Genomic DNA, 13,376 nt, shown 5'->3' with positions numbered 1-13,376 from the left:
CATCCCCATCATCCCTGGGCCCCTCGGCTCTGTGGGACATGCCTTGGACCCCGTGCTGAGGCTGCCGGTAAGCTCTTGCCAAACTGGGTGGCTGCTGCCTGCCAGGGATGGGTTTGGCAAGAGAAAACTGGCATCTCCCTCCCTCTCTGCTTGCCGTGGAGCTCCCGTGACGGTTCTGCCCTTGGCAGGTGTGGGTAGAGCAGAGGCGTGGGGCAAACCAGGGAGGTGGTGTAGGGCTGGGGATGCTGGTGCGAGAGATCCAGCTGTTGGCTGCTGCGTCAGCGGCTCAGTCGCGTGTGCCAAAATCACACTTTTGGAAGGTTTTTGAGGTCTCGGCACACCCTGAGCTCCCAAAGCACGGCCCAGCCCGGCGTTCCGCCCCCACCACCGTGTTCCAGCTCTTTCCGAACAGGATGAGGCAAAAGCCATGGCTCAGGGGTACCGGATCGCGTCTGATTTTTCTTTCTGTTGATGTCTACATTAGACCCGAGTACGTTCTATCAGATGTTCCTGTTCCCACTCATTTTCCGTGTCCGCTCTGTGCGTGCACCATGTAACGAATGTATGTAATTAGCTGGGGGGGGAGCTGGTGGCCGAAACGTGATGCCAACCCGTGGGTGTTGTCATGTTTCTCCTCTTTTTTTGGGGGGTGGGGGGAGACTTTAAGTCATGAGCGCTTTGGGTTTTTTTTCCTTTTTCTTGGTTGGTTTGAATTGTTTTTTATTCCCCCCCCCCCTTTTTCCAGAGAACTGTAAATTGATGCTATCTGTCCTCGGCTCTGTGATAAAGCATTCCTGTGCTGTGCTCACTCCGGACGGCTCTGCCTCCTCTCTCCCGCGCTCGCCGCCGGGCCCGACCCCTCTTTTGGGGCTAAAAAGGGACAAATCAGACAAGCGGCGGGCGCGGGGCCGCTGCCTTCCGCCCCCCCCGCCCGGCACCGCCTCCCGCGGGGGCCTCGGGCAGCGCGGGGCCGCCCTCGCCGCCTGCCCGCGCCCAGCGGCGGGCGCAGGCGGAGCCCGGGCAGCTCCGCGCCGAGGCCCCCGGGGCGGGGCCGCAGCGCAGCCCATGGGCTCGGGGTCGCGCAGCCCCGCGCGGCGGCGGTCGCGGTCGCCGCGGAGGGAGCGGGGGCGGGGGCGCTCCGGGAGCCGGGAGAAGCGGCGGCGGCGCAGCCGGAGCCGGAGCGGGGACGCCGCCGGGAGCCGAGCTCGGGGTGAGCGGGGAGCCGGGGAGAGGCGGGACCGGGGCCTGGAGCGGCTGGTGGGGGGGGGGAGCGCGGAGCCAGAGGCGGCCCCGCTCTGCCCGGGGCTCGGGCGGGCCGAGCCGGGCTCCTCTCCCCGCCCCCGGTGCCCGGTTGGGGGGAAGAGGCCGCGGCCGGGCCGGGCGGTGCGAGGGGCCGCTCCGGTGCGGAGGCGGCGCGTCCCCTCGGCCGTGGCCGGGGGAGCCCGGGACGCGGCCCGGAGCCCGGGAGCGGTTCGCAAAGCGTTGCCCGTGACACAAAACCGGCCCGTTCGGGGGGGCGCGGGGCGGGCGGCGGAGCAGATGCTGCCGTGAAAGCGCCTTTGAGCTTTCTCGGCGCCGCCGGTAGCTCCGGCTGCGGCGCTGCCCGGTTTGCTGCGGGGAGACACTGTCCGGTTGCCCGACACGGAGCCCGTAACCATTTCCCAACTGAAACGGGACTTTTCCCCCCGCCCAGCTCGAACTCTGGCGATGAGAGACAGAAATGGAAGAAGAAAAGCAAAACCAGGGACCAGCACCATAAAAGCCAGAAGAGGCACCGCTCGCGGTCCCGGGATTACTCGTCCGGCTCGAGCTCGGAGCGTGAGCGACACAAGAGGAGAGCCCGGAGCAGAGAGCGGCGGAGGAAGAGAGATGGCTCCAAGTCTTCCGTGTCCTCCATCAGCTCCCCCTCCCCGCCACGCTCGCAGGGCAGGGAGGAGACCGGGCAGCAGCTGAGCCTCCAGGAGCGCTTGAGGCTGAAGGAGGAGAAGAAGAAGCAGGCTGCGCTCATGAAAGCCTTGGAGACGCCTGAGGAGAAACGGGCTCGCCGGCTGGCCAAGAAGGAGGCCAAGGAGAGGAAGAAGCGGGAGAAGATGGGGTGGGGAGAGGAGTACATGGGTTATACCAACACCGACAATCCCTTTGGGGACAACAACCTGCTGGGCACCTTCATCTGGAGCAAGGTGAGCTCTCCTCCGCACCCACATGTCGTAGGAGGCTGCTGGAAGGAGGTGGTGCCACAAGACAGGACAGAGGAGCAGTGGGGTGTCGGGGGGACGACCTTTGCTGGAGGTGGGAACCTCTGAAACACGAAAAGCAGCTACGTGAGAGCAGAGCGCCCGTCTAGGACAGCGTTTGGGTGATTCTGACAAGCTCAGTGGGGTTTTACCCCCTTTCTCCTGAAGACCAGGGTCTGTAGCTGGGGGTGTGGGATGAGGAGGTGGGACAGGGGGCAGGAGAGGGACCCAGACCTGCTGGGAGCTGCAGGCTGAGTGCTGGGCACTGTTTACTGGTGTGTTAGAGCTCACCAGGTTGGGTGGCCTCCCTGGGCTGAGCCCGGGTTTTGCTGAGGGCCTTCAGGAGTAGGATTTGAGGGATGTGGGGACCCTCGACAGGATCAGAGCTCACTGGAGCAGTGGAAGCGGGTGGATGTGGTGGCATTCGCTGGCCAGTGAGGGGCTATAGAGGTTGCTGGGTTTCATGGATTCCCTTGGCCCCTCTGTTTCAGGCACTGGAAAAGAAAGGGATCAGCCACCTGGATGAGAAGGACCTGAAGGAGAGGAACAAGCGAATCCAGGAGGACAATCGCCTGGAGCTGCAGAAGGTAGGATCGGATGTCCCTTTCCTCCCACTATCTGACAGAGAACCCCATGGACAGCCCAGTTCTCCCAGTCACTCACCTACCAGTCCCCTTCTTCTTCTCTCTGGGGGTGCCATAGGCTGTAGGATGCAGGACTGGGGAGGCCACAGTATCCTGACTCCTGCTATTCCAAGGTGAGAAGACTTTTCTCTTGGGCTCGAGTCCAGCTCAGGAGTTGCTGAGGAGGACAAGCACCAGGTCACAGGGCTGAGGCACTCGGTTGTGCCTCTGTCTCCTGTCCTCCAAAGGGCTGGCAGTGAGCAAACAACCATCCCGGCCCCACCGGCCCACCCTGGCTCTTCTTCCTCGTGGCTCCCAGCTCCTCAGGAAGCCTCAGTCTGGTGGCAGGAGCTGAGGCAGCTCAGTGGGTTACGGCTGCATCCTGGAGCGAGCGTCCTGCGTGGGTGCCCCATCCGCAGCGGCCTCATGTCTCCCTCCGCCCTGGGCAGGTGAAGCAGCTGCGCCTGGAGCGGGAGCGGGAGAAGGCGATGCGTGAGCAGGAGCTGGAGATGCTGCAGCGGGAGGAAAGAGGCAGAGCACTTCAAAACCTGGGAGGAGCAGGAGGACAACTTCCACCTGCAGCAGGCCAAGCTGCGGTAGGTGTGTGGCTCCGCAGAGATGGCTGTGCCAGGGAGCAGAGGATGGCAGGTACCGCTCGATGTCCCTCTCCTCTCACCCAGGTCTAAGATCCGGATTCGGGATGGGAGGGCAAAACCCATTGACCTTCTGGCCAAGTACATCAGTGCGGAGGATGATGACCTGGCCGTGGAGATGCACGAACCCTACACCTTCCTGAACGGCCTGACTGTCTCCGACATGGAGGATCTGGTGGAAGACATCCAGGTGCCTGCTCTGCCACCCTTGTGCCAGGGCTGGCGGAGGGGCGGCAGCTCAAGGCTTCCCTGCCCATGGTGTGGAGCAAGTGCCTGATGTCCTGCTTGTCTCCTGCCTGCAGGTTTACATGGAGCTGGAGCAAGGGAAGAACGTGGACTTCTGGAGGGACATGACCATCATCACGGAGGATGAGATAGCCAAGCTCCGCAAACTGGAGGCCTCTGGGAAAGGAGGGCCGGGTAAGCGGGAGGGCAGAGCCTGGTGTGGGAGTCAAGGGGAGCCTGAGCGGTGGGTGGAGCAGGGCGGTAGGGTCTGCTGCGTGCGCTCAGGCAAAAAAGAGGTTCTCTGGAAACTTTGAACGGAGGTTGCGGATCTGGCAACCATCTCCTGCTGCTGGGTGCAGCCCAGGAGAGCCTGGGTGGAGGCAGGCTCATGACTGACCACCCTGGCCTGTCCGTTCAGGGGAGCGCCGGGATGGCGTCAACGCCTCCGTCAGCTCGGACGTGCAGTCCGTGTTCAAGGGGAAGACGTACAACCAGCTGCAAGTGCTGTACCAGGGCATCGAGAGCAAGATCCGTGCAGGAGGACCCAACCTTGACATCGGGTACTGGGAGAGCCTGCTGCAGCAGCTGAAGGCTTATATGGCTCGGGCCAGGTGAGAGCAGGGACTGTCCCCTGGGGAGGGCTGTGGAAATGGGCAGCGCAGACCCCACCGTGAGCAGAGTTGGGGAGGCACAAACCCCAAGTCGTTGGTGGAGGGGTTTTATTCCTTTTCCATGATGGTTGGTCCTCCCAAGAGGGGAGGAGGGCTGGACGCTCAGTCACTTCTCCATCAGTGATGCTTACAGTGAGGTCTCCAAGAGGGAACCGACCTGGAGGGTTATTCAGCCCAAAACTGTACAAAACCCAGCAGATTTCAGTGGGTGTCACAGCTCTGGGCAGTGTGGGCATGGAGTGGTTCTGCTGGGTGGGACTTGACGGCTCGTCTTTTCACAGGCTGCGGGAGCGGCACCAGGATGTGCTGCGCCAGAAGCTGTACAAGTTGAAGCAGGAGCAGGGCGTGGAGAGCGAACCGCTCTTCCCCATCATCAAGCGGGAGCCAGCCTCCCCCAGCGACAGGTACGCAGCCCTGACATGGGGGAGCGCAGCCCTCTGGGCCTCTCCCGTGGGATACCTGGGACAGAAATCGCGGCCTCGTGCTCCTGTCCTCCCACAGACAGACGTGATGCAGGCAGAGAACAAGGGTACCATCCCCGTCCCAGTTCTCTCTTCTCTCTTCCTTGCAGGCTGGATCCAGAGGAGAGCATGGTGGTACAGCCAGGGCCATCCTCGGAGCCGGAGGCTGAGCAGGACGGAGAGGGCAAAGGAGAGGCAGAGGGGGAAGCCGTGCTGATGGAGGAGGACCTGATCCAGCAGAGCCTGGATGACTACGATGCGGGGAAGTACAGCCCCCGGCTGCTGGGCACCAACGAGCTGCCCTTCGACGCCCACGTGCTGGAGGCCGAGGAGGATGCGCATCGGCTGCTGCTTCTGCGGCAGCAGCTCCAGGTCACAGGTAGGAGCGCTGCGGGCAGAGCCTGCACCCACCGGCCATGCAGCCTGCCTGGCACGCAGGGCTGGCATGTGCTCTTGGGCACAGGGCTGGAGTGGGATACTGCCCTGGGAAAAGGGTGGGAGCTGGAGCTGGAGTGCGTGTCCAGAGCCAGCCTGGCAGAGGGATGCCCCCAGGCAATGGAGGGTGCTGTGGAGTGGGATATCCGAGGGGATACTGCCCTTGGAAAAGGGTGGGAGCTGGAGCTGGAGCACGCATCCAGAGCTGGCCTGGCAGAGGGGTGCCCCCAGGCAGTGGAGGGTGCTGTGGCCTGGGTGAGAGCAGGGGGCTGGGGCTCAGACCGCTGGTGTTCCCTGTGTCCGGTCCTTCCCGGCTCCTGGCCGCACCACCGGGCTGTTCGCGCTGCGGACAAGCACGAAGGGTGTTCCGGATGAGTTTCCCTGCTCCATTCAGCCCTGTGCCCACCTGGAGTGCGCAGGGCAGTGCGTGCATCTCCGTGTCCAGCTCCACGTCTCCTGCCCAGCGTCTGCTGCTCCTTCCCTCTGCACGCCTGGGAGCAGAGTCCCCTGGCACTGCAGGACGGGACGTCACCTCTTCTCCCTACAGGTGATGCCACCGAGAGCGCCGACGACATCTTCTTCCGTAAGGCCAAGGAGGGCATGGGCGCGGACGAGGCGCAGTTCAGTGTGGAAATGCCCCTGACGGGCAAAGCCTATCTCTGGGCCGACAAGTACCGGCCCCGCAAGCCCCGTTTCTTCAACCGGGTGCACACGGGCTTCGAGTGGAACAAGTACAACCAGACCCACTACGACTTCGACAACCCGCCGCCCAAGATCGTGCAGGGCTACAAGTTCAACATCTTCTACCCCGACCTCATCGACAAGCGCTCGACGCCCGAGTACTTCCTGGAGGCCTGCCAGGACAACAAGGACTTTGCCATCCTGCGCTTCCACGCCGGGCCGCCCTACGAGGACATCGCCTTCAAGATCGTCAACCGGGAGTGGGAGTACTCCCACCGCCACGGCTTCCGCTGCCAGTTTGCCAATGGGATCTTCCAGCTCTGGTTCCACTTCAAGCGTTACCGTTACCGCAGATGAGGGGCTGCTCAGCTCCCCTCTGGACCCCCGGCAGAGGGGGGTGAGCAGGGGAGGGGGGTCTCCTCCCCCGTCACAGGCGCTGACCCATGGATGTTCCCAATGCCTGGCCCAGCACAGGGCCTATTCCAGAAGGTTTTCCCTGTCCTTGCTTTTATCCTGAGGGACCCTGAGACTTTGGTACAAATAAATAAGTGTTGTTTAAGCTGTGGGCACCGCACACTGCTTGGTACCATGTGGCTCTCCTGCACGTCATCACGAGCCAGTACCACACTGGGCCAGCACTGGGAGCTCCCCTGCTCCTCTGGGGGCTGGGTAGTGCTGGGGGGTGTCCTCTGGGGTCTGTCACCCCATCCCCACGTGCCATCAGCCCTGTGTGCCCCCATTGCCTGTTCCAGCCCCCTGCGCTCCCCTTCCCTGCACCTGTCCAGCCCAGATGCTCCCCAGCTGGAGCGGCTCCGCTTGCCCCAGTGGTCCCAGTGCCGCAGACCTCCCTGGGCCCATCGCCCTCCCGGGCGCCCCTTTTTCTGGCACATTTTCCCCTGGAATCTGGCTTTCCCAGCCTGGGAGCACCACCACCTCCCTCGACCTTGGCTGTGTGATGAAAGGGTTCAATGGCTGCAAGGCGTCTGCCTCTGGCGGGGAGGAGGAGAGGAGGGTTGGACGGGATATCTCCTTACACGGGAAAATCTGGTTTCCATGGCCTCCAGTCCCTCCCACCCAGTTCCTGAGCAGCTCTTGTGCTTGATGGGCTCACTGCTGTGGGCCACCCACGGTCCCCGGTTGCCCATTGCTGCTGTGGGGCTCCCCGAGGGGTTTCAGGCATCTTGGGGAGTGCTGAGCTGGGACTCACTGGCATCGGTCCCTCCAGGTGCCAGCCACGGGGCACAGCCACACGTGTTTGAGATCCTACCACGTGGCCTCATCTCAAGCAGCTCCCAAACCTTCGTGGTGTCCCGGCTCTGCTGAAGCAGGGGGGGATGCAGGTGGGTGAGTAATGCCCAGGAGCCTCCAGGAAACCTCTGTCTGGGCCATGAACTGTTACAGCAACGTTATTTCCTCCCTGCGGGCCTGGCTGCATCCTGCCCCTGGGTACAACCCCACAGCAGAGGGGCTTGGGGGCTGCCCAGGTCCCCCAGCATGGGGGTAGAGCCAGCCCCCCTGGCCACGGGGGCTGCCCCATGGCTGTCATTCCCCCCTGTAGCTCAGGGCAGTCACTCTGTCCTGCCGTTCTCTGCGCTGCTGGCAGGATCCAGCCCTGCAAACGCCGTGGGAGCTCAGCTCGGGAGGCTCCCACGCCTGCCCCAGCCACCCCCGCGTCCCAGGGCTCAGCCTGCCCGAGTATGGGGAGACCCCGACCGTCTCAGCCCCCTGCACGGATGCCCCCTCCCCATCCTGCCGAGGCTGGCAGCTGCGCCGGGACGCATCCGCAGCGTCTCTTTCCTGTGCGTTATTTAAAGCCGTTGAGCGGCTGCTCGGCGCGGCGGGGTTTCGGGGCCTGAGCTCAGCGCAGGAAGCGTGTGAAGGCCGGGCCGGGGATGGCTTTGGAGGAAATAGGAAAGAAAAAAAACAAACCCCAAAGCTAGTTGTTGGGTGCCCTTTTTGCTTAACTGCCTGGCAGAGCCCCCCTCCCTCCTGGGCACACACATGGGCAAGGAGAGTCCCACAGAGACATCCCACTGTGTCCCCAGCCTGGACAGGGTCCATGTCCCCTCCCAGCCCTTACCTTTTTCCCACACCCCGGACTTCAAGCCCTGGACGGAGCCACTGACTGGGCACAAGAGCCTGAAACCTGGGAGCTGCCGCAGCTGGGTGCCCACCGCAGCTGGGTGCCCACCGCAGCCGGGCCAGGGGCTGGATCCAGCTGAAGCCCAGGATGTTTTTTTTTCCAGCCCTGGCTGCTCTCAGTGCTCTTCTGTGCATCTCCCTCCTATTTTGGGGGCAGCCAGTCAGGTTCCTCTGCCTCCTGGTTTGCCACAGCACCGACCTGGGCTGGGCTGGGAGGAACAGCTCTGTTCTGCCCCCCCAGAGACAGCGGCAGCCGGTCTCCCAGGTCCATCCCAGGGTGGTGGTCGGCGGCTGCAGAGCCACGTTTGACAACTCCGTACCCACATCCTCTGTGAGCACAGCCGCACCCCATATCAGGATGGTGGGAAGGTCAGCACACCCGAGCAGCATCTGGGCACAGATGCTGAGCTGGGTTCTGCTCATGGTGAGGCCATTCCTGCTCCCAGCACACTCCCCCTGCCAGGACCAGCCACGTTCCAGGCTTTTGCTGTGATGGTCTTTGCTCCACACCAAGGGATGGAGGGGTGGCAGCCTGGCAGTGCTGGCCTCGATGGGATGCAGGGTGCTCGGGATGCCCCTGTGTCACCCGGGGATGGAGACGCCAGTTCCAGGGACAGGCTCTGCCCTCCTCGGTGGAGCACAAAGAGCAGCAGTGGAGGCTCCCATGCCCCAGCAGGACAGTGCCTGCGGATGTGCCACCCCGGTGGGCCCAGCTGGTCGTGGCTTTGGGCAGCACAGTGACACCCCGAGCTCAGGACGGTGGGGCTGGGAAACAGCCCCCCAGTGTGCGACACCCCCAGGCTGCGTCCGGCCACATCCCCTGGGGTAGGAAAGGCAGGGGCTGTGGGGGACACCCAGGGACACTGCTGGGGGGGCACCCACTCATGTCTGCGTGGCACCGCGGCCCTCGCCCACCCTCCTCCCAGGAGCCGCTGCCTGCTGATTCCCGGGTGTCGGAGCCCGCTGCGGGGGGACAGCGGCGACATCCCGGGACACGACAGGACGGACCCCCCCTCCTCCGGACGCAGGAATCCGGCTCGAGTAAACAAATGAGTAACGCGGGTGAGAGCCCGGCCCCACTAAATATAGCCGGGCCGGCGGGGCCGGGCTGGCAGCGGCCCGTTCCCAGAGCCGAGGGGGGACAGGTGAGAGCGGGGGTCGCGGCCCTGCGGCCCCCCCGCGGGTCCCGGCGCCTTCGAGGCCGCCACGGGCCGGCGGGGCTCTGGGTGCCGGCCCGGGGGGGGCTCAGCACTGGGGGATGCTGCCGGGGATTTGGGGGCGCAGCCCGGTGCGGTGGGCGATGGGGGTCTGGGGGGGGGGTCGAGGCGCGCACCCCCGGGGAGCCCCGTTCGCAGCGGGCGCGGGGCCGGATCCGGACCCTGTTCCGGGGGGGGGGCGCGGGGCGGGGCGGGGTGGCCCGGAGAGCCCGGCCCTTCCCCCGCGCCCTCCCCCGGGGCCGGGCTCCGCCGAGCCGGGCTGAGCTGAGCTGAGCCGAGCCGGGCTCAGCCGCAGCGGGTGGGGTCCCGCCGGCAGCGAGGTAGGGCCCGGGTCTGGGGGGGCGAGGGAGGCGCTGATGGAGGGGCAGGGGGATGCACGGGCGAGGGGTGCTGGGGGTAGCGACCGGAGGGGCTGAGAAGGACGAAGAGGCTGGGAGGGACGGACGGAGGGGGATGGAGAGACAGACGGCAGCGTGGGGATGGACGGACAAACCGCGGGGCTGGGGCCGGGGGGGCTGCGCGGGGCGGAACGGGCTGCCCCCGCCGCCCGCTTTGCACAGAAACCCGCGGGGCTGGTGCGTTTCGCGGGGTGGGGGGAAGCGCTGACCCCACGGGGCTGGGGAGGGGTGGCGGGAACCCCGCTCCCCCCTCGGCTCCCTGTGCCTGGGCTCGGTGTCCGGGGCTGGCACGTTCCAAGCCCCCCCCGCCCCGCTCCCCCCGGCACCAGGATTTGCTTTCGGGGCTTCCCCCACCCGGCCGGATCCTGCCCCCTCCGAGCGCGTTTGTCCCCGCAGCCCCGGCCGCCCCCGCCGCCCTCCCGGCACGGTTTGCGCCGCTGCGAAGGGCCGGGAAAGGCGCTATTTTGGGTGGTCGGAGCGGGCATCCCAGTGGCAGCTTCGAAGCCCTCGAGGTGCCCTATGCTGCGGCCGGGGGCAGCCGGGACGCGGGGGGGGCCCTGGCTGCCGACCCCCCCTGCAGGGCTGCCGAGCCCCGGCTCTTGCACCGAAAGGCGCTCGGGGTGATCCCCCAACCGCCACCGCCTGCCCTGCCCCGCGACCCCCCGGGACAGGTTGGCACGAGATGGGACAGGGATGGTGCCAACAGTCCCCGAGCCGGCTCAGAGGGTTGGGACTGGGGAGCTCTGTCATGGGCCACAACAGAGGCACCGTGCCTGGCAGGGTCCATCCCTGCTGCTGTGCTGCTGCTTCCCAGGAACGTCCTCTGTCCTGGGGTGTCCCCGCTCCGGGCCGAGCTAGCTCCCATCTCATGGCCTTGAGTCGATCTGCTGCCCAGAGAGTCTCAGCCAGGGGAACAGTTGGTGGTGGGACCACGTCCATCCATGGCAGGGATGGCTGTGCCCATCAGCATCCTGTGGGACCACCTGCACTAGGGACATCAGGCCAGAGAGGCAGAAGGGCTCCTGCAGAGCAAGTCCTTGTCCTGGGCACAAGGGCTGTCCCTGGAGAGGGCCAGCAAGCGAAGAGGACTGGGGACACAAGGGACAAATGTGAACACCCTGTAGCATCTTCTGCACCGGCACCCCGTGGCTGAGCACCACATCCTGGGTGGCAGAGTCCAGGCCGAGGGGGCATGTGGGGTGCGGGGGGAGTTGCTGCTGCCCAGTTTGGGGTCCCTTTGCAGTCATGTGGTTCCCTGCTGCCCATCAAACCGCCTTTCCCAGCCGCCGCCCCAGCCTGGTCCTGCCAGTCCCGTGCCCAGCCCTGCCCGAGGAAGCCTGGGGCAGGGGCTGCACTGATAAGGAGCAGCCTCCTGTGCTCCCCATTAGCCTCTCGCCTTTCCCTCTCTAGCTTCGGATGTGGCCAGGGCAGGAAGCGGCAGCTGGTGGAGGCCGGGCAGCCTGCGGTGTGTCTGTGGCACAGCACTGAGCCCACGGGCTCGCACAGCACCAAGAGCCCCATTAGTGCCCACACTGGCCCCCGCTGCTGCTGCCAGCGCCTCTCAGCCTCCAGCTGCCCATTTCGGAGACAGCTCCTCTCCACTGGGATTTTACCCCAGCACCCTTTGCCTTTAAGCGTGGCCAGACCCTCGCTCCCACGGGATCTCCCTTGGGAGAGGCTTTTGCGGGATCCAGGAGCCCCAAACCCAAGCACCCGGGGTCGGTGGAGACAGGTGCCAGGCTCAGGGCCTCTCCTCTGCAGGACCTGCCGTCCCCACGCACGTCCTCCTGCGGTGGCCGCCCACGAGGAGGGGAGACAGTGAGTGAGGAGCCCCCAGCCCCACATGAACCCTTTACCGCAAGTGCCCCTGGGTGCCGTGGCACGCGGGGTGGTCCCAGCCGTGCTCTTGCTAAATGGCCCCTCGTTAATATTTGATTCCCTCTAAGTGCTGCACAGTCCCAGGCTGGCCAGCCCTGGCAGCTCTGTGCAGAGCGGCATCCAGCTGCTCGGCCCTCGAGCCCACCTTGGCATCGTGGCTGGTCCTGTGTGGGGCAGAGAACCCCCGGTGCCCCTGGCCCTGCCAGCAGCGAGCGGCTGGTGAGGGTCCGGGTCGTGGCTGCACCAGGGCAGGAGAGGAGGATGGGGAGAGGACGTGGGTGATGGTATGGTTTGCATGGAGCTGCCAAGGCTGGTGCATCCTTGCCACCGCGGGGAGGTTGCCCCTCTGGACACTGGGGAGAGGGGCAGATCCTGCCCACACCAAGCCAGTTGGCAGCCAAGAGCATCCCGTGGCTGCGAGTCCATGGCGGGGTGCCATGGGGCAGTCACGCCAGAGCGAGCGCAGGGAACCCCGGGGTGGAGGGACACACACGCGAGGACAGCGGTTCGAGAGTGTGGGCTGGCACGTGGCTGGAGCGGGACCTCTGAGCCGTGGCACACGTGTGGCATTACCCAGGGCAGAGAGGGAATCCCAGAGGATGCGGGATGGTTCCTCAGGGACCCGGAATTGTCACGCCGAGGCCTGACCTCGTGTCTCAAGGGGACCGTCACCTTTCGGGCCACCACTGCCATCCCCCGGGCGTCAGAGACAAGAAGCAGCAGCAAGTTTTCCCTCTTGTCTCATGGAAAAAGCCGGGGCCATCCTCGCACTGCGGCAGTGAATCACCCCCACGCTCTGCCAGCCGCCCGCGCCAGGACGGGGACCGAGATGGGGACGTGCCCCCGCCGCCACCCCCAGCCCCTTCCCCGCTCCCCCCAGTGCAGCCAGGGACGGGGGCAAGGGTGGGAGTGCTGCTGCACCGATGGGTGCCAGCACCCGCAGCCCTGCATCCTGCCTGGATGTGGCCCCGGAGGAGGGTGTTGCAATGCCTGGCCCCATCCCAGCCCTGGGACGGGCTGTGGGATCGGTGTGACCCTCGGGTGCACGCGACGGCTCCCAGCCCTGCGGCAGCCCTCGTGCCAGGGCCCAGAGAGCGGGTGGCGAGACGGGGGTGCCATGCTGTGGGACGTGGCACAGGGCTCACCCAGATCATGGGGATGCGGAGCAGGACCAAGTGCTGGGTTTGGTGCCAGTCGGGGCTGGCTTGAGGTTTGGCTTGAGGCTGGGGACAGAGGGCAGGTGCCAGGAGTACTGGGGCAGAGGGTGCTGCAGCAGGGTCTTTGCAGAGGCAGCAAGGGTGGCAAGGGCACCCACGGCCTGGAGAAACGGCTCGCAGGAGGAGAGGAGGGGGTCTGGTCGCCTTGGGAGGAGGTGTCTGGTGCCCACTGTTGCCAGACCTCTGCCCCAGCCCAATCACCTCATTTGCAGCCTGGACTAATTAGCGATGCAAGCAGCAGTCAGGGGGGTTCCCAGATGTCAGATGCTTCCCGGCCCCTGGTCACCCCCCAGCAGCCAGCGTGGCACTGACCGGGCTGCCCACGGCCACAGCCATCCTCGGGCACCTTGCCACAGTCCCCGGGGCCACCATCCTGCTGACAAGCTCTTGGCTCCAGCCGTGGTGGGGCCAGGCAGAGGGAGACCGGGGCTGTCGCCCGTGCAAGCCATGTGTCCCACAGCTGGGGGGGGGGGAGGTTGGCTGCGGTGCTGGGGGGGTGCAGCCGACGGCTCCAGGCATGGATTTCCCATCCCGTGCCTCA

At 65.6% G+C, this 13,376-nt stretch overlaps 1 protein-coding gene across 1 annotated transcript; it reads left to right on the top strand.

The window, feature by feature from the left end:
* The first annotated feature begins 427 nt into the window (after positions 1-427).
* Positions 428-6,542, top strand: CACTIN (cactin, spliceosome C complex subunit). Its single transcript, XM_086627506.1, is given in 12 exon segments — positions 428-438; positions 998-1,210; positions 1,694-2,180; positions 2,726-2,821; positions 3,307-3,381; positions 3,383-3,453; positions 3,538-3,700; positions 3,813-3,930; positions 4,154-4,346; positions 4,688-4,810; positions 4,978-5,246; positions 5,850-6,542. Coding segments are annotated over 12 exon segments (2,310 nt in total). The 3' UTR covers positions 6,341-6,542.
* Positions 6,543-13,376: the final 6,834 nt, after the last annotated feature.

This window comes from Tauraco erythrolophus, chromosome 28 (genome assembly GCF_009769465.1).
Source record: "Tauraco erythrolophus isolate bTauEry1 chromosome 28, bTauEry1.pri, whole genome shotgun sequence".
In the NCBI taxonomy this organism is placed as follows: domain Eukaryota; kingdom Metazoa; phylum Chordata; class Aves; order Musophagiformes; family Musophagidae; genus Tauraco; species Tauraco erythrolophus.
The sequence above is the reverse complement of the archived record's forward strand: the minus strand, read 5'-3'. Positions and strand labels throughout refer to the sequence as shown.